This window comes from Patiria miniata, unplaced genomic scaffold (genome assembly GCF_015706575.1).
Source record: "Patiria miniata isolate m_02_andy unplaced genomic scaffold, ASM1570657v1 HiC_scaffold_13, whole genome shotgun sequence".
NCBI classification, from domain to species: Eukaryota; Metazoa; Echinodermata; class Asteroidea; order Valvatida; family Asterinidae; genus Patiria; species Patiria miniata.
Genome location: NW_024037051.1, coordinates 2,399,513 through 2,420,013, shown reverse-complemented (window position 1 = coordinate 2,420,013; position 20,501 = coordinate 2,399,513). Strand labels below are relative to the sequence as shown.

The following is a 20,501-nucleotide window of genomic DNA, read 5'->3' as shown; positions in this document are numbered from 1 at the left end:
GGGGTGAAATTACGAGGGCTATGCAAAAACTACTCTCGTCCACGTTCGCTCCTCCTTGTCGTGCTTGTTGCAGGCCGAGCTGCCGAAGAAATTCACAGCAGTACGGCGCTGCTTGAAAAATCGCTGATTTACCGAACCCGGTCGGCAAATTGACGACGACATCGTGTCCTTGAAGAAAGTATTGAAGTGCAGTCCGTTGTTCAGGACGAAAATCGTCAATTTGTAGCTTATCGGCCGCAGAATTGAGACATCCATTTAGGCTTACTTCTGAAACCTCCATTTTGTTCGGTTACTGCAGCACGACAATGTGTACACACGTACACATGTATATGTACATGTACAAGTACATAATACAACGCATCACACACACATCGTTCGTTCAACACGCGTGTTTGGGTCAAAGTGCACGGGCTGTGATTGGCTATCGTGTAAAATATGTGCATCAGAAATTTTCGGCCGATATTGGCCGAAAACGTAAAGAAACACATTAGAAATTGGCGACGGTTGCGTCAAGGCTGTCTTTCGCCTCGACTGCGACTGCGTATTGGTTACTGCATGGGGTGCACGTAGTACGTACGTACGTACGTAGGTACTGTATACGTACCGGCAAAGCGCGCGGCGTACGTGTGCCGTGACAAGTACAGTACAGGCAAGCGGAGCTAGCCAGGGGGCTGCTAGCGGCGTACGTTGCCGTGACAAGTAGGTTTAAACGGCTGCCGGACAGTTCAGGGAAAAAGCTTGGCTTGACAGCATTGGTCAAGGCTACACGACAGGTGAAGCGTGAATATCCGACTCCATGAAATGTGGACTCATTGGTAATACTGCGCACGCGTGAGTACGATACTGTGCTATTTTTAGGATCATTTCGGGAGAGTGACCTGTCACGTGCGAGGGATCAACCAATAATAGGGAAATAGGGGTCCGATTTTCATAGGAGTCGAATTTTCATGTGACACCGGCCCATACGCAAGATGGCCGGCACGGCCAGCTCAATGGGGAAGGGAATTATGGGAAATAGGGTGGAAATAAGCCGGGCCCCGTTCCGCATCCCCCGCGGCCAACAGGCGCGATGGGGACAGGAGACCGGTCGGGAAAATGGCAGCGCCCTCCAATCATTTTCGTGATTGTAGTATAGATGCCTACATGGCAATCCCCCCCCCCCCCCCCCCCACACACACACACACACACACACTCATCTGTCAACGCCATGTCCCTTCCGAATTCTGACTACAAACCGCCGCCGTTGGTACATACTGACGGGTTACACCAAGGGTTACGCGTACTCTGTGATGACAAAGGACAGAGAGTTGCCGCTTTGGATGGCTTTGCGCTTCAGTGAACTATCTGAAACGTAATGGAGAATTTGAAACTATTAAAAAATATTCGGCTTGCTCAATTTCATTATGAAAAAAATGATAAAGTACATCTTATTGACTTTTAACTGTGAAAATTTCACGTCATTTGCATACTTTATTCCCGCGTTGTCTAAAACAAGATAAGTTTGCGGTAGCACCATGTGAATAAATCTCTTTTGTGAGTATTTTCTGAAAAGAACCGAGGGACTCAACGTTTCGAACAGTATACGCTCTGCCCGTCGTCAGGAGAATGTTATTCACATGGTGCTACCGCAAACTTTTCTTGTCTTAGTATCTTTCCACCATGCAAACCTTCAAATCTCACGTTATGTCTACTTGAATAAAAAGATCACAAAAGCTCGGCTGTCCACCTCTGATAATTCTACGAACTGGTTAATACACATTGAGTATTATGAAACATGGACGTTTTCCCACCTATATGAATGAACGAGAACTTGCAAAGGATTTTTATATCGCTAACAACATTTCAGAAGAAAAAGAGTTGACTTGTTCCTCATATGCAAACCATTACAACTGACAGTAAAAACAATGGTCTTGATTTCAATTATTAATATCTCATTTTAATGAATGCTTGTGTGTTTTATCACTACGCTCAATGGCACTCCAAGGACACCTATAAAAATGGTTTCTTTAAGTAAAACATGCATAACTTCTGTTGGAATACTCAGTAACTGCTTTTTTCAGATGAGTGGAAGAACATGCTCTTATTAGACATACTTCATTGTATCAAAATTGTGTATCAAATTTGATTGCATTTTGAATCACCTTGTAGACGATAATAATTGCCGTGTATGCACAACAACAATCGGGGGCGGAACCAGGAATTTTTGTGGAGGGGGGTTTCATCAGCAAATCAATGCTGAAATGTAGACAGGGTTTTTTTGTCCGGACACTTGGCTCCTTAAAATCAATAGGGGGTGGCTCGTACCATACTTTCAAAGCGGTCGCTGTTCAAATCCGACGATTATTAACAATATGTTACGGGATGTACAAATAGTGTTCATTCGTTTTGAACGTACGCAAGACGGGCATTTACGTTTCAGCCAATGAAAAACTTTGCTTGCCACGCTCCACCCACAGTTACCGCCCACCGTGACCGTCCACAGCCTTACTTTTATTAGTCAAATTGTTTGCTGCTTGTATTGATCATGATAACAATGCAAGAGGATTCCAACTCGTTGAGCGGTACAAAAATCTAAATAACAAAAGAGGATCTCTTACAATTAAAGCTATCTGACACATTGCCTGCTGAATCTCTCTATCGAAGCAATTGTGCAAGTACATGTACATTGTACATGATCTGTTTTGAACAAAATCTAGTCGGTAAGGCAAACAGAATTACGCACGTAATTAGTTTAGTGCAGGTATATGAATTCACACTGCAGGGAGTCCTCTCAGCATTTAAGCCTACTGTACATACTGCCTTTAGTGAGGCTCGAAATGGGGAACGTTCGACAAATGTGCCCGTGTGAATATCAATAATGAGGAGAGGGCACTTGTTTTAAATGCATATCACCATAAGTTTATAAACAAAGAAGAGGTTTATGGGGTAAATCATAAGTTTATAGAGTAAATCACCAATGTTTAACGACGCTGATAAAAAAGTTTGGGTCATTACGTTTAAAATTAATCTTAACTGAATCTCCAATAAAAAAGAAATATTTGTATGCAAACTGTTTAAAGAGTACAATGCTCTGAAACTACTAATCAACAAACTTAGCTGACCCAAGTTTCGGCAAGTCCTTCCAATTTTTATATATAATTATTTATTTATAATACATGTGATATAATTGTTAACAAGTCTTTTATTTTGTTAATTTCAGTTTTTATTTATCGGAGATTAGGCCAAAAAAAAAGTCTCCGGTTTGAAGCAACAAAATCAGGTAAAAAAAATTTCAACATGAGTTTGAGTTGTGCACTACAGTGTCCTATACACGTATACACGTACATGTACAACATTTCCAGTGCATTTCTTTACACGTCATATGTCGCCTATAGGTACAACACTATACAACTCCACTTTATTGTTCCCGATCCTGCCACTTAAAATATTCTTTTGTTATGTTGATATTTGTACCGCTCAACGACTTGGAATCCTCTTGCATTGTTATCATGATTAATACAATTGCAAGCAGCGAACAATTTGAATAATAGTTATCATGATTAATACAATTGCAAGCAGCGAACAATTTGAATAATTAAACTAAGGCAGTAGACGGTCATGGTGGGCGGTAACTGTGGGTGGAGCGTGGCAAGAAGAGCTTTTCATTGGCTGAGACGTAAATGCCCGTCCTGCGTACGTTCAAAACGAATGAACACTTATACCCCCTAACCCAGCAGGTTCTGTCCGTATTTTGGGGAAAGGCGTATAATGCCAGTATAATTTCTCGGGGTGTCGGAGTAGGGGCGCTGGGCAGTACTATTGTACAGGATTACCCCATAACGTCACACGAATGGGCTATTGTGTACCAGTGTTGTAGTCGAGACCGGATAGTCCGAGACCGAGACCAAGACCGAGACCTGAAGTTGCGAGACCGAGACCGAGACCGAGACCAACCCCTTCAAAGCGGACCGAGACCGAGACCGAAATGGTCCGAGACCGAGACCGAGACCGCGGATAATAAATAACAATAATCTAAATACAAAAACAAGTCACTAATTACAGCTGAACAGTCTGTTCTTGAGATGATGATGTTGATGGGGATGTGAAGGAAGTGATTGAAAGCTAGGAATCACTTGTACCTGCTTAATTGTGTCATGCGAGTGCTCTTCATGTTTGCTTCATACCATAAATTACAACATGGCAACAGAATTTGTTATTGCCACAATCAATTAAAATAAAGGGAAACAACCTAATTTAAAGAAGGGGAAAACCTAATTTGATGAACTCCATATATTGTTGCCACTTTTTTAAAAGCATATTTTTTTAAATATAATATTGTTTAACTACTATAAAGTTTTAATCTGATGAAGAAACTCTAACTTAGGAGTACGGCAATTTGTACTAGTTTTTTGCGATGTTGAAACTTGACAAAAGTAAAAAGTTAAAGGTGGATGTTTCATCTGTTATAGGAACTAAACTAAACTGTTACAGGACCCAAAACTCCACAGCCACCCCTTGGTTTCAGCAATGACTACTAACGGATATTTAAAAGCAGCTTTAATTTTACATTGGACCTCCTTGTAAACCTGATTCAAAAAAATTTTGGAGCAAGAAAATATTGATTTATTTTTTTAAATTTCAGTCATAGAATATAGACTTGTACATGTAGACCCAAAAATTGAGAGGTGGTCGCCAGAGAGGCCTGGCTTAGGCTGAAATGTAATGCCACTTTATTTGTGTATAATGTCAATACCATGTTCAAATGTTCAAATTCTTCAATAATGTACTTCCTCCAACTCTGCATAATCTTTTTCAGTTAAACAGATCTGTTCACAGTCATAATACCCAGTCTTCTTCTAAAGTTCACATTCCACTGGTTAAAACCACTCTCTCTCAACATTTTATTACGTTCTCAGCCCCTAAAAACTGGAATAGTCTTCCCTTACCACTTTCTGAATGTAAATCACTCGCTCTTTTCAAACACAAACTGAAGTCTTTGTTAATCCACCAGTCACCTCACTAATGCCCCACTTACTTTACTTTTCTGATCTTGGTTTATTATTTTTTTCTTATTGAATCATTCTTTTCTTATTTTAGTTGTCGTACACGTATACACACTGTTTGTGTTCTTGTTATAGGTGTTGTTATGTTTATTCGTTTATTGTGAAGCTGTTACTTTGTTTTGTTTTTTGTAAACAGGCTGTTCCTTGACAAGCCCCGCTTTTTTGGAACGTGCCTCCACATCTATATTTATTGTACTTTTCTTTATGATCATGTAGAAATAATGTTACTTTGAATTGAATTGAATTGAACTATTGAAGATTGATGAACCATATTTGCCTGATCTATCTTCTGTTAATCTGCCCGCTGTCATCATCGCCATTAACCTATTTGAGAATGAGGCCGACACAATAGAAGGGCCGCTTTGTGTCACTCTTGGTTATTGTGATGGCCGTAAACAGCATTTAGCGATTAATGGAACAAAAGTCTTCTCGACTAGCTCATGCAAACGCAACTGACATTTAGAAAGGAGACGAGGCAGGCAATTAGACTCTATTTTTGTGTGACTATGGCAGTAGCTCAATTTGTGTTTATCACAAATGAAAAGATGAATACATGGCAAGTCAAAAATAAAGTGACAGTATGATAAAAAATAATGGCACTCTCCATATTTGTAAAAGAAATATATAATTGGGATAAAGAACATGTTATTGAGTAGTAACTCTGAAAATTTGCATTCTCTATTCCCAAGTCGTGCCTATCTTAATAAAGAGATCACAAAATTCAGCTGTCCACCACTAATAGCAATTTAACGGTCTACGAATTGATGAATATCCATTAATAAATATAATGGGGAAAAAAACGTTTTCCCGCCTCCACGAATAAAGTAAAAATTGAAAAGGAAAATAGAAAAAAAATCACCAATATTTCTGGGGAAAAAGAGTTGAATTATTTCCCATATTCAAAACAAAAAATCTGACGGTAAAAATAATGCTTCAATCTTGATTCATAAGATTTTAATCTCAGTTGTATTTGGAATCAATGAGGATTGCTATGAAGTGCTTGTTTCAACAAACCATCCCACAATAAAAACAAGAAACAAGAAAAGGAGCAATGGTTGTTGGACTATATGCCTCACTCACTAGAAAGTGAAGAGAGACATGTCTATCAGCATAACACTGCAGTCACATTTGCCCTCAACTGATTCCCTACTTAATCCTAAACTGGGGCCGGGGCAAAATCCGCCCCCTCACTTTTTGGCTGGTCTCGACTCGAGACCAGCCAAAATATCGAGACCAAAGAGGACCGAGACCGAGACCAAGACCGAGACCACAGCTCCCGAGACCGAGACCGAGACCGAGACCAGCAAAAAGTGGTCTCGAGACCGAGACCGAGACCGGTCTCGAGACCTACAACGCTGGATTTCAGGCCGTAATATGCATTATTATGAAATCTTTTGAAGCATTTATTGGTTACTTTGTATTTCAGCAATATTACATGTATATTTTAGGACATATTGATAGGTACTGCCAACCCGTGGTTGGCAAAATTGGCCAAAACAAACAAATTAACCATGGGTTCATCACAAATCCCAGTTGGTGATAGCGCCCTCTTGTGTTGTTGATTGATCACCCAACAACGTCTTGAAGCAAGGCTAGTACGTACCTATACCCGGATATCCGGCCTGTCTGTATTGTTGTTGTACTAGTAGAACTTGAACTTATGAATTCGCCAATCCATTTATTTCTGAAAAGATCAAAGAAGTTCAAGTGAAAACCAAGGCCTGTCCGTCTAAAGGAAAGGCTGAGAGAGCTAGAGCCTCACCGTAGCGGTTCGTAGATTTTTCATTTCTGATTTATTTTTGATTTAAACTAGATAAAAATTATGTTTGCAAAATGCAAATGCCCATGTTTTTGTTTGCAGCTACAGCTAGCAATGGCTAGGGGGCCTGCAGCTACAGCTAGCAATGGCTAGGGGGCCTAGCTATTTTACAAAGCTTTGTAGGAACGAAGTGGCTATCGTTACGGCAGCCGTTGTTTAGCGCCCTCTACGATACTTTTTTGATACGCACGCAGGTATACAATTATTTGTTTCCTAGCTGGAGTTACCCAGCCCTGAGTTTTATCATTGGGTTGTCATCTAGGGCTGGAGCGAGTTTTTCTCGTAACTTGTAGTATAGGGTTTACCACTCGCATCACAGCTTTGGTACTGGAACCGCAACCAATAGTGCATGAAACAGTCATCGGGTGTTACGCTTCCGCGTGACGTCATGCGCCAACAGCCAGCGCAGCCGGCAAAACCGAGTAGTTGACAGCGATCGCTCTCTGTGCCTGTTATTCGACCGCCATTCATTGTACACAATTTTTTTTGTGCACAAACCAATTGCAGTCCTGGCCATGCCTGAAAGGTTGTCAGGTTAGCGGTTATTCCTCCTGTTTTCACTGCAATTGTAGGCTGAATCTTCATCGTGGATCGTTTTTTACTTCAAGGACCTGTGTAATGGTTATTCCAGGCAAGTTTGGGGTGAGTTGCAGTTGCAATTAGTGTGTAACGGGGACAAAATTGAACATTTTCCAAAATGTTTTGCCTATACTACAAGTTACGAGAAAAACTCGCTCCAGCCCTAGATGACAACCCAATGATAAAACTCAGGGCTGGGTAACTCCAGCTATTTGTTTCCCCACATTTTAGCGAGCAGTGCAACAGCTCAGTCGATAGAGGGTAGGATTTTGCACCGCGAGGTTGCGGGTTTGCATCTCAGTTTTTTTTTCAATTTTTTTTCCTTTTCTAACCTGAGGCTTTGGAAGATTTTTTTTTAAAGGGAAAATAAAGTCCGAATTTCATAACGTTCAAATTCACTTTTTTCCTTCTAATTTTATATTTTCTTATAAAAGTTTTATAAAAGTTGCAGTACTACCGTAACGATAGAAAATTGGAAATGCGTTACGGCTGCCGTAACAATAGCCACTGCGTTGTAGGAAAGTAGGCTAGTCCGAGTAACTCGGACCCAACTTATCGCCTTTTTAAAATTCGGACATGGTCTGGCGTAGTCCCATAAATGTGACTGAAATACTTGACTACCTCCATATATATGGAAGTAGACCCGTGAACGTGGCGTTATATAGCCACGTTCACGGGTCCAATATGGAGGTAGTCAAGTATTTCAGTCACATTTATGGACTAGGTCTGGCGATAGGGTCCAAGCTAATCCGTATAGGCCTTGACCCAAAAACCCAACGTTGCCCAACAAAAACATCAGATTTCACCTTCAAAATGGCCTACAAATTACTAGATACACCACCTGAGGTACAAGTAGACATCGATGATTAAGATGGTTGTACTAAAGTTTACTTACGATCTGGATGAAAAGTGAAATTTCCCGTTCAATTCCGAGAGCTCCCTTCGTGATCGTGAACACGTTAAATTTCCGACTTGTGTTAATGTTTGAATGACGTGATGTGGTCTTCATGCCCAGCGTATATTTAAGGTCCATGTATCCCGAGTGCGATTCCGTTACCGAGTGCGATGCATCGATTATGATAATGAGTAGACTGGATCTCATTTGTAAACACAAGTACATGTACATTTCGAACGATAATAGGGAGTCGGGAACTAGGGCAGCTTTTAAGGGCGGAAACCAGTTCAAGCTAGTTCCCAACTCCCTTTTGCCATTCAAAATGCACTTGTGTTTACAAACGTGATCCAGTCTACTTATTATCATAATCGATGCATCGCGTGCGCTCGGTAACGGAATCGCACTCAGGATACGGGGACCATCGAATGAACGCTGGGCATGAAGACCACATCGCAATTCAAACAGAATCGGAAATTTAATGTGTTCATGATCGCGAGGGGAGTTCATGGAATAGAACGGGAAATTTCACTTTTCATCCAGATCGTAAGTAAACTTCAGTACAACCATCTTATTTATAGATGTCTACTTGTACCTCAGGCGGCGTATCTAGTAATTTGGAGGCCGTTTTGAGGGTAAATCTGATGTTTTTGTTGGGCAATGTTGGGTTTTTGGGTCAATGACAGAATTGTGTTGCTCGGCATATAAAATTATAAGGATAAGCTTGGACCCTACAATCGCCAGACCATGTCCGAATATTAAAGAGGCGATAAGTTGGGTTACTCGGACTACCTCTAAAGAGGGTGAGTAGGCCCTATGCTTCTAAAGCAAAAACAAACTACAAACTAAGCCTAAATGTGAAAATCAAAATTTGACAACGTTCTAGCTAGGGCCTACATGTTTTTGTACATGTATGTTCCAAGTGTGGTCTTTATTACGGAGGTAGTCCAGTAAATTGGCCACATTTATGGGGCTAGGTCAGTACATACACATAAAGCAGTAAAAGGGTGAATAAAAGTGAATCCCGTTAACACTTAGGCCTATAGCCCATATTACTAAGGGAATAAATGTGTGCTTCGGAGGTTTTTATCACTCTGTTTAAGGCCACTTAGAGTCTGGGTGCTGGCGAGGGTAATTATCAGCACCCAGACTCTAAGTGGTCTTAAACAGAGTGATAAATACCGACGGAGCACATATTTATTCCCATTCATAAATACCTTTTCGGTAAGAAAAAATCATATAATTTGTTCAAAACATCCCGATTTTGTTCAACAAATTCACTTTATGCTGTTTGAAACATCCCTCTTGCAAAATAATGGAGTGTTCAGCTGGCGAGTAAGATGTAAACAACCCTTTTATGGAGATTGACGCGCGCGTATCATGTTCTGCGCGATGTCGCGCAGAACGCACCTGGCGCGTTGCGTTTTGAATTTAGAACTATAAAATTCTGACTCCCTGGTAGTGTTGCGCATGCCTACGTGAGGATTGTGAACGTTCAACCAATGAAACGATAAGAGGCACTGGATTTTTAGGAGTCCACATTTTATTGTGACACTGGAAAAGTGTTTAAGACCAGCTAGCCATGTCTTTATCATCCGTTTAAGACCGGCCACGTGACGGGCTCTCGACCGATAGGAATGCGTAAACTGTCTTAGGTATTTATGAATAATGCATAAATGTCGCTCGAATTTTTAATTTTTTTTTACTGGACATGAAAACTCATCTATTCTCTCCATGTATTCTGTAACTTTGTCTTCTTGAGTTGTCCATAGTCGTGCATTGTAACTTGTGAAAATGGGCGCAATAAATCATGTTATTATTATTATTATTCTTATTATTATTATTATTACGCACAGGTGTTATAAATGGAGATGGCCACTCAGGATACAAAGCCTGACATAACACCTAGTGACATCAAGGCTAATGAGGACAGTAGCCGTGGTGAAATCTGGACCGTTGAAGACACCAGACACCTCATCTCCATCTGGGGGGACCCCAGCATACAGAGAAAACTCAGGGGCATCTTCAGAAACAACACCGTCTACGACGAGATCTGCCGACGACTCAGGGAGCACGGGGTGTACCGGACGCCGGCCCAGTGCCGGAACAAGACTAAGAACTTGCGCAAGGGTTTCCGGGAGCTCAAGCTGCGCAACGGCAGCAACTGCAGCAAGTCCGTCACTCGGCAGTCCGGTCTTTTCTTCGAACAGCTGGAGAGGGTCTGGGGCCAGGATTTCCACAACAACCCTGGAGAGTTTGAGGGACAAGAGGAATCACTGCTGCCCATAGAGTACAGAGATGGTGATGAGAATGGCAGGCTGTATGACGGCTGTAGTGCTGGTAAATTTGACTATAACATGTTGCCCAAAACAGATATAATTCTGTAGCTTTCTGAGGTCAATTCAATTGTGTTGCATCCAAACTGTAGAATTGGTCAACTATTGATCCCAACAAATAGCAAGGATGGGACAGTGGTTTCAGTGCTATAGTTGGGGCATAATATGGACAACGAGGCTCCGCCTCGCCTGCTACTTTGGGGAGGCGGTTTTTCCGCCTGGAAGCGAGAGGCAGTGAACCTACTTGTATCATGTCTGGCTGTGTTCACAATGTTTTACCTAAACTGTCCCAAGAGGGTTTCTACATACCATTTTCAAAATGATGGAGCTTGCTGATGCATGACCAAATATGTGCATCCAAGATATAAATGGAAAGCTTACACCCAAAGTTTATGATATTTATGGTAAACAGTTTATTGTTTGTTCATATCATCCCTTTGTTTTGGGGGTACTTTTTTATGGACACATAATTTTAATAAAGACTTTATTAGGCCAAAAAAAAAAGTGTCCGGTTTCTGGTATGCGTGCGCGTCGCCGTAGCCATGCTCGTCGGCAAAATGAAAAAGTTTTTTTCCAATGAAAGATGATGTCTCAAAACCGCCAAACTCACTGGTTTGACTGGAATCCTGCTGCTGCACAATTTTAACGTGATTTTAGATTGGGTTATGGTCGAGAATAAGCTTTATGTAGCCTCTCTGGACTCCCATATATTTGCACTAAGTTTAGTCCGGCACCATTTGCAGTCATCAGCCGACATTTGAAGCAAAACAATCAGGTAAAAAAAAAAAAAAACGCGTCGCCGCACCACTTTTAGGGCAAGCTCCATACCAGAAACCAGAGACTTTTTTTGGCCTTAGTGAACATTTGTTCAGGGGAATGCACTGCATGAGTGCATGTGATACTAAAAACAAAACCCTGTTTCATTAAATTTACATTGCCATACGTAAAATGAATAACACCCTCAAACCCACCAGATCCTTCAAAACGCACTCGGAGGTTTTAGAGGATTTTGCAGGATTGAGGAAGTTTGAGCCCAATCACAATTATTTCACACTGGGATTGATGCCATTGTTTTCTGGCGTAGTGGAGGATTTTGTAGGATTCAGGAAGATTCTTTGCAAATATCCCTATATCATTCTCAACACTGTCAAGTTAATCCTGTAAACTCCTCTACAAACCTTTTGATGGTTTTTGAAAGATCTGGAACGGTCTTTTGAAAGAGCTTAGGGTTCATGTTCTTACAGCTGATGATTTGTTCCTCCAAGATGGTGCCAATTTGAGCGACAATGAGCCTAGGGAGTACGAGCCTCAGGATGCTGCACACGGACATGATCCAAGCAACATGGCATCCCACATCTACTCCCCTCGACCCGACAGCGGCTGCATGGACAGGGACAGGGTTGGGCCTGGCTCGATTAGTCTGGTCGCCCTGCAGCAACTCAACCACGAGAACATGGAGAGGATGCGGGACACTGTCCTGGAGCTGAATCGAACCTTCTTAGAGCAGCAGGCGGCCGCTGAGGAGAGGCGAGAAAGGATGAGCAAAGAACACGAGATCCAGCTGTTCGAGGTGAGTAGCCTGGATGTCACACAGGTAGAGACGTTACGTTAGTTCAAATCACTAGAAAGCTCACAAGTAACAGGGAATGAACAATAACAAGTCAGCCAGCCAGCCATGGCTGGCTCAGTACTTGAGTGGTAAGATGTGCAATGGTGGGCGGGTCTTGGGTCCAAGTCTCGACTAAGCTCCAAGTCTCGAGTAGGCTGACTTGTCAGCCAGCCATGCTGGCTCAGTACTTGAGTGGTAAGATGTGCACTGGTGGGCGGGTCTTGGGTCCAAATCTCGACTAAGCTCCAAGTCTCGAGTAGGCTGACTTGTCAGCCAACCATGCTGGCTCAGTACTTGAGTGGTAAGATGTGCACTGGTGGGCGGGTCTTGGGTCCAAGTCTCGACTAAGTTCCAAGTCTCAAGTAGGCTGTCTTGTCAGCCAGCCATGCTGGCTCAGTACGTGAGTGGTAAGATGTGCACTGGTGGGCGGGTCTTGGGTCCAAGTCTCCACTAACAGACTAAGCTCCAAGTCTCAAGTAGGCTGTCTTGTCAGCCAGCCATGCTGGCTCAGAACGTGAGTGGTAAGATGTGCACTGGTGGGCGGGTCTTGGGTCCAAGTCTCGACTAAGCTCCAAGTCTCGAGTAGGCTGGCTGATATGCTGGCTCAGTACGTGAGTGGTAAGATGTGCACTGGTGGGCGGGTCTTGGGTCCAAGTCTCGACTAAGCTCCAAGTCTCAAGTAGGCTGACTTGTCAGCCAGCCATGCTGGCTCAGTACGTGAGTGGTAAGATGTGCACTGGTGGGCGGGTCTTGGGTCCAAGTCTCAAGCAAGCTTGTGAATGCTAGATCTTTGACAGCACTGAGTATACAGTCCTTATGAAATTACATCTAGGTATTGCATTACTGTGGAACGTCGCTACACTGAACATTGCAAACCGAACATTCGGCTATACTAAACATCGTCCCTGGCTCTCGATTTTTGAGCACAAAACTTACCGAATATTGTTGTTGAAAAATATCAGTGGAACTAGAAGACTGACAAGTGGCTATTATTTCCCCAAGGAATAGAAGGGGAAAGCCACCCTTTGCTGTAGGTAGTAGTAAACTCAAAAACTGTGTAATTACATGATTCAATAGTCAGCACATGTTCAAAGTCGTGTTTCAGTATCTACCAGGGCGTGCAGGTGCAAGTGAAGTTCTGAAGGGCGCTATTTATTGTGAGTATCAGAGCACTAACAGCTTAAAATCGCTATACCGAACGATCATTATTACAAACAATTTCTGTGGATCCCAGGATGTTTGTTATAGCGGTGTTCCACTGTAATACACATGCACTTTTTTATCATTGCTCTTTCTGCTCCAGATGTTCTTAAAAACCTCAGGGAGAACGCCCGAACCACGAAGTGTATATCCAGTCCAACTATCTCATACAGACACGCAACAGCGCTTGAAGCATGCCCAGTCATCACAGGGAAATATGCAGTCAGCGCACCACAACCAAACCCAGTCCCCGTCAGCTAGTAGGCTGCTGAGAGTTGTGGAGAACCAGGTAATGTTTCAAAGTTTGTTTAGAAGTTCAGGACCTATTTGCACAGAAGCATGGTCGTAGAAAGCAGACGTGAAAATGTGGTATTATATTATTAAAATATTTAAATGATTTTAAAGCCAAAACTTGAACTTAATTTTCTCATGGAAGCTTGTGCGAAAACTGGGCTTTTGTCCAAAAGTGTGGCATTTGACAAACAAAACTTTGCAACTTCAACAATTTGGGTGATTTGCAATGCAGCGCGCCTCCAAAAGTTTGCCACAGAGAGTTCATTTTTCCCAGTGCATTGTGGGAGATGGTTGACAAATTCGCAGCGCGGGACATTTGAAATAGTTAGTTTTTCCGGTCAGTAATTTCGTAAGCGTATGATTCGAGTAGGTATGTTTGCCGTTTTCTTTCCCTTTTATCAATATGACGGGAAAGGCAGCAGAACGCCATGCCCCAATCTATAACAAATTAGCTCAAGTTGTCTACTGACACTCATTCAAATGGGCCGTGTTTTGTCGGCCGTAAACTTGAAAAATGGACTCTCCATGACAAACTCTTGGTGGTACACTGCATTATGAATCCCCTGAGTTAACAGAACATCACAGACATATTTCAATCATATCCTCAAACCGGTTCATATTTCTTGAATATTTAAATACAAAAAATGCCACTCGGATATTCAAGTCATGATCGAATATTCGAATATGGAATGCATTCAGCACGGCATTCTCAGAATCACATACCAACAGAGACAGTTACTTTACAGTCACATAACGTATTTAGACATTTCTCCCAGGTTGTGGTCTCTATAAATCAAACATGGTTTGAATACTTTGCTTCACACTAGGAGCATGCCAGAGGAGAAAAAGTACCCGCACCCACCAAGGAGCTGTCTTCCTCTTCATCCATCTCGGCATCATCATCATCTTCATCATCAGTCAGTGCACCGCCGGCCTGTAGCTCCTCACTGAGCTGCCTAGCCCTTAGGCTGCATCCTGGGGAGGACATCAAGGACTCGTTGAGGAGGCTGGTGGAGGAGAGAGGCATCCAGGCTGCTTGCATCCTGTCCTGTGTTGGCAGTGTGAGGCGTGCAGAGCTGAGGCTGGCAGACTCCAAGACGGTGAGGTTCTTTTTGAGGTTCTGAACCTCGAAGTAAATATTTCATGGCGGATGGCAATTTAAAGACTGAGATCTGCTAGTGCGTCGTTGGCTAAATGACCTTGAGAAATTTATGTAGAGGTCAACATGTTAAGAAAAACGGTACTGCACGGGTAAAGATAGTGGATATTTTGCCGGAGCTAATGCCGGCAAGCTTACGTTTACTAAAGGTTTGCCGGCGGCAATCCATATCAACAGAGGGCGCTGTACTCTCTAAGATAGGGGTGAATTATAAGATATATTAAATTACCACCAACGGTTGTGTAGCACTCTTGGTCCAGTGGATAAGCAACGGATCTCATGAGCGGGAAGACCCGGGTTCGATCCCGATCCCTGCTGGTGACATTTCTAAGGTTTTTTTCCCCATCCCCAAAAAATAAGAATATTCTTCTTTTATTATTTTAACATGTCTCAAACATTTTATTGCAGAGTATTAAATTTTCTTTTACAGATTTGTGGCTCTGGAGGATTTTTTTTAAAGGGAAATAAAGTCCGAAATTGTAAAATGGTCTGATTCCCATCTTGTGAATACGAAGTTACAACAATAATGTTGGCATGGAGCCAGACTAAAATTAGTCACCGGGAAATGTCTAAGTACAAAAAAAACAGTAACTGCGCATGTTCAGTGCATATCCGGCAAGCTAACGTTTACTAAAGGTTTGCCGTCTCCGGCTAAATATCCACTGCCTTATTCTAACTGGCCGCTGATCCAGATTTGCGGTTGTCCTAAATTGACATAGTCCTTCTTAAAGTAATGTAAAGAAGATGTAGCAGAATGGCTGATGTCTGGCCAAATAAAAAAAAAAAAAATTTGAGTTAATATTGCTTATGGCCCAAGTAAACTTCTTTACTCCTTTTCACTTAATTGATTTCTATTTCTGGATCTAGGGATCCAAATGGAATGGGGTAAAAAGGAGTGGATTGAGAAATAGTCAGGCTTGAATGTAATATATAATTTCATTGAAGACAAAAACATTACACAGTTTTAATTATTTGTTTTCTGAATGTTGCACTTTTTTTGGCATACTCTGCAGTACAGTATGTATTGGAAGCATTTTAAAGGTATATCCTGTGGGTTCCATGCATGACAATAGAGGGCGTTTTTGTACCGCTTTTTTATGCTGTGTGTGCATACTGGTTGAAGCACGTATAGTGTGAAATACTCACGGCTAATTTTATTCTGAAATATGCACAAAGCCATATAGCATTTTGCGCGAGCATCAGGCGTCATCGGCAATGCATTCATATGTCTCTGCCGGTGGTCTCCCCCAACTCTCCCTTTCTTTCCATTGAGGGGGAACTTTCGCACGGAGCCGATACTTGTATATTACATTACTATCCAATATATTGCAATACTGCAAACAACAGACCCATTTGAAAGTTTTCAAAGAATCCTTGCTTTTTGTCATATCAAACCCCCCCCCCCTTTCAGGAGAGGTAGTCATGGCATAATCAGCTTTTTAAACACCCTTTTAGTTTGCTAAAGTTCCAGAAATAAAAAACGTTTCGTGCTGAAAATATATTTGTTTTCAAAATCTATATGATTTTCAGGTGGTGAAGCTGACTAGTAATCATGAGATTGTGTCACTGGTAGGGACAGTCTCTACTGCTGGTATGCACCTACATGCATCTCTTGCCGATGAGGAGGGAAAGGTATGTTGTAGGCACACTACGATTATTGCCTCCGCCAGGGAGTTTTGTTATACCACGGTAATAGATTGTGATGTTTCATTGGTCGAGAACCAAGCACGTGATGTGCAGCAAATACCTGAACTGTGTCAGGGGCGCACTTCTCGGTACGTGAGTGATGTACCCCATGGGGTACATCACCTTGATCGTCCCCACTGTTCAAAGTTTTGTTTCCACCGCCTTGTATAATAGAATTTGCCTGGGTAAGAGGCTTCAGACAGCGCGCACAGGCGTGAACGCATGTCGGAGGGACACACGCGCATTATGCCGGATGGATGCACAAAGACCACAGTTGCAGCTGTGTCTGGTGTGTAACGGGGTAGGGATTAATGGATTGGTCTATTCTGGGAAAAGGTAAATTAATTTGTGCTCCTGTGCAATTTAAAAACATTCTTGGAGAAATTCACGGATCTTTTCAAAATAATACTTCCGCGATTTACTGCACGGTAACTGGAGGAAACCCACACTTTCAGACGGTTGCAATCTATTACCGTGGTATAACAAAACAAGTGTTGCCTGCCGTGATTGGGGTCCATGGGTTTTGTACACCCTCAGGTGTACAAAACACCATGGACCCCTTTACAACAGGCAGCAATTGTAAAATCACCGGATTTGGTTAGTTTGTTGGTTGATTGTTTGGTTTGTCTGTTAACAGGTTAACTCAAAAATTATGGACGGATTTACATTAAGCTTTCTTAGGGGTGGTCCTTGCACAATTACAAATCGATTAGATTTGGAAGTGATCCGGATCTGGGTCTGGATCCAGGATTTTTTTTAAAGGATTCCTCACCATTTACTATCTTTTTGGTGTACAGACAATATGGCGGAGAATTGTCTAGCCTTGGCAGAGGTTTGCGCTCTTTGAGTGCTTTCTAGTTTATTTATTCAATTTAATAAATTTTGGCTTAATTATTCAAAAATCACTTTGTGGAAGTGAAGGCTTCCTTTCAAAATATACAACAGAACATGTCAAAAAAAACAACCTCAAGGTAAAGGTAGGGTGGATCTTTTTTTTTCATTTGAAGCAACAAAAGTGCTCAAAATCTAGAGACACGTGCTTAACAACTAGCCTGATGGAGTTTTAGCTCAGGGAAAGCTGTATGTTCTGAGAAAACAGTATTCTACGATCTGGATTTCACTCAAAAGTTGCCAAGTCGTGTTTTTTTTAACTGTGCCTGAAATCAGCATCCGGGACACGTTCTGCAGCTATGCGAAGTCACGCACTGAACTGCCGAATAATAGCAATGTCCAGGCTTGCGCTCACCATTCAAGGATTTGCCAAATTACAAACCAATTACTAATAGAAATTTCCAAAAATGCATCGGTTGACACATCTTTGGAAATTGCCCGTGGCAGGCTAGGTCTCTGTGGTCTTTATTTTTCACACCTCGAGGATGAAATAGCATTTCATTTACCTCAACAAAGCTGCAAATTTTCATTCTCAAGTTGGGTAAGGACTAGCCCCATATCCTTGGCCTATTTACTGGACTACCTCTGTAAATAAAGGCCACACTACCAGATTTACTGCCGCATGCCCGGTAGCGCCCTCTACCGTTGATGTCATGTGGCTGTGCTTGCCAGCGCGCGTGCACGCTATATACCTACTGCACGTAGACAAAAATAATCCAAAGCCAGTCTTGGGCCAAGACTACCGGACATGCGGTGCGGCGCGTGACTGACAGGTGAACGATCCCTGTATATTGGGCGAGAGCATTGTTCAGTTGGAACATGGCGCAATTGAGTTCCACACAAACGGAAGCCAAAAAGGATCTGGAAATGGCACGAGAGTTGAACACTTGCGTATTATGTTTTTATTTTTTATTAACAAGTTGAGTGTTTTTTAAAGCAGAAATCAACTACATTGTATGTATGCAGCCAGAATGCGAAAATAAATTTGGTACCAAGTGCTAACGTTGTGAGTAAAGCTGATAGTGTGGCCTTTATTTACGGAGGTAGTCCGGTAAATAGGCCACATTTATGGGGCTAGGTAAGGACATGCTATATGTGTCTGCTTTCATGACTTTTTCACATTGTCATTTTATCCTTTGCCTTCCAGGTTATAGGTGGGCACGTCATGGGGACAATGGAAGTTTTCACCACCGCCGAGATCTTGCTTGGGCAACTTCCCAACGTGGTCTTCAAGAGAGAAATGGACCAACAGACAGGGTATCGGGAACTGGTAGTGGAACCAAACAGAGAAAGAACATAGCATTCGGATTTTGCTTGAATTTTTTTTCATAAAATTTGAAGGCAGGCTTTCCTTCTGAATTGTTAAAAAGATAAAACAAAGGGAAAAACAGAATAAAAATTGAAGGGAAAGTACATGGTTTTGGGTGGCGAATACTCCCCTCACCCGCACCCCACGTTTTGCGTGGGCCAAAGGGCTGTCCATCTCTATTTTGTGCTAAAAAATCATAATCCTTTTGTCAACAGAAGTTCTAAACCATGTGGCAGAAATTGGGCTAAATTCTGGGGAAGTTTTGATGGTCTCATTTTTGTTTAATATTAATTAAGTTTTATGAACACTCAATATCTCTTTCCTATGCCTTGTTATTGCCTTTATATGTTTAGTTTTCAGTAAATGTCCAACAAAGATTTTATAAATTTTAATATTGGTTCACCAACGTTATCTTGTAAAAGCAATGTATGCATGGTGCATACTCACTGCTGTGGGGAGCGTGTACATTTACAACCTGACTGGGTAGTTATTTGAAGATATGCAAACCAAGAGATCGTTATTTGAAGATGTGCAAACCACGAGATTGACTTGGCCAGAAGCTGATGTTAGTCTTTACTCACGAGTCGGCCATATTAAATTGAAAGCGAGGTTACTTCTTCATTTTTTTTGGAATTTGCGAATAGAAATGAAAGCAATGAAGTAAAGTTAGTTACAAATCAATACTAGTATGCTCTGATGAATAATTGAAACTTTTGTTAAACACATTTCAAGTGAGGCAGGAACACTTAAATAGTCTGGCACCCTCCCATTCAACAGTTTACAATTTATAAAATACATTCAGGGAACATGATCAAAAATGGCTTCCTATTGAATAAGGTCTATATGAAACCACGATCAGTATCTTGTATAGTGGAATGATTTTGTTACTAAACAGCTTACGTAGAAAGCATTCCAGTTAGTCTCGAGTTATAGAGTTCTTTGTACAGAAGAGTTGTTGACCATTATAAGTAAATTTCATTTTTCTGTGTGCTGTTACGAATGCGTAGAGTGTTAAAACATGAATATAACAATGGCCATTAGTCAGTTAGTAAAATAAATCTATTTCATAATGAGAATAAATAAGTAATAGAGACAGACTATTTTTTTTTATATACTTGCATGCACAATAATTATGTGCCATTATTTTCAAGTTATGAATGTAGATTTATATATTCCCCCCCCCCCATTTTGCCCGAAAGCATTTACCATGTGTATTAGGTTGTATTACGATGGGGGTGTATATTGGGTATTGTCTATGGAAACAATTTTCATTTTTTTAACAAATTCTAGCAAAAAACTGTGATACTGTCTTGTAAAACAGGAAGGGCTGGAACACTTCATAAAAGTTTGAAATTTTGCATTCAGATTAATTCAGTGGTCATTTCTCCGATCTTTAGCTGAAAGAAATAGGATGTAATTTATGTGGACATATTAAACCAGAACATCCATGGAGGCCAAGGTGACCAAGAGGTCCTTAGACGTGTTGTTAAACTCTATGCCTAGGCTGGTCCCCCCCCCCACCACAAAATATGGGGACAGATAGCTATGCAGGGTGGACAAAAAAAACCCCGAAACTGAGATATTATTGCTAATTGGAACAGAAGTAGGGCACATGTGAATCAAAGGGAGATATCCTCTGTTAGTGTTGAATCTCCTCTTAAAATGACACCCTGGTCATGTCCTTA

The 20,501-nt window shown here is 41.6% G+C and overlaps 1 protein-coding gene across 5 annotated transcripts; it reads left to right on the top strand.

The window, feature by feature from the left end:
- The first annotated feature begins 6,604 nt into the window (after positions 1–6,604).
- Positions 6,605–20,279, top strand: LOC119719695. Of its 5 annotated transcripts, none has more exons than XM_038189194.1 (7): positions 6,605–6,811; positions 10,189–10,672; positions 11,913–12,238; positions 13,581–13,766; positions 14,599–14,871; positions 16,461–16,562; positions 18,655–20,279. In XM_038189194.1, the coding sequence occupies exons 2-7, from the start codon at positions 10,198–10,200 to the stop codon at positions 18,805–18,807; spliced, it is 1,515 nt and encodes a 504-aa protein (XP_038045122.1). In that variant the 5' UTR covers positions 6,605–6,811; positions 10,189–10,197; the 3' UTR covers positions 18,808–20,279. The 5 variants fall into 5 exon arrangements, with proteins under 5 accessions (XP_038045122.1, XP_038045150.1, XP_038045129.1 ...); XM_038189222.1 differs by having other exon boundaries at positions 6,607–6,811; positions 11,934–12,238; XM_038189201.1 differs by lacking the exon at positions 6,605–6,811 and adding an exon at positions 7,465–7,503.
- Positions 20,280–20,501: the final 222 nt, after the last annotated feature.

Coding starts and splice junctions, on each gene's coding strand:
- LOC119719695 (XM_038189194.1), top strand. CDS start 10,198: ATGGAGATGGCCACTCAGGATACAAAGCCTGACATAACACCTAGTGAC. Junction 10,673..11,912: donor GTATGACGGCTGTAGTGCTG/GTAAATTTGACT, acceptor ATGTTCTTACAG/CTGATGATTTGTTCCTCCAA. Junction 16,563..18,654: donor TTGCCGATGAGGAGGGAAAG/GTATGTTGTAGG, acceptor TTTGCCTTCCAG/GTTATAGGTGGGCACGTCAT.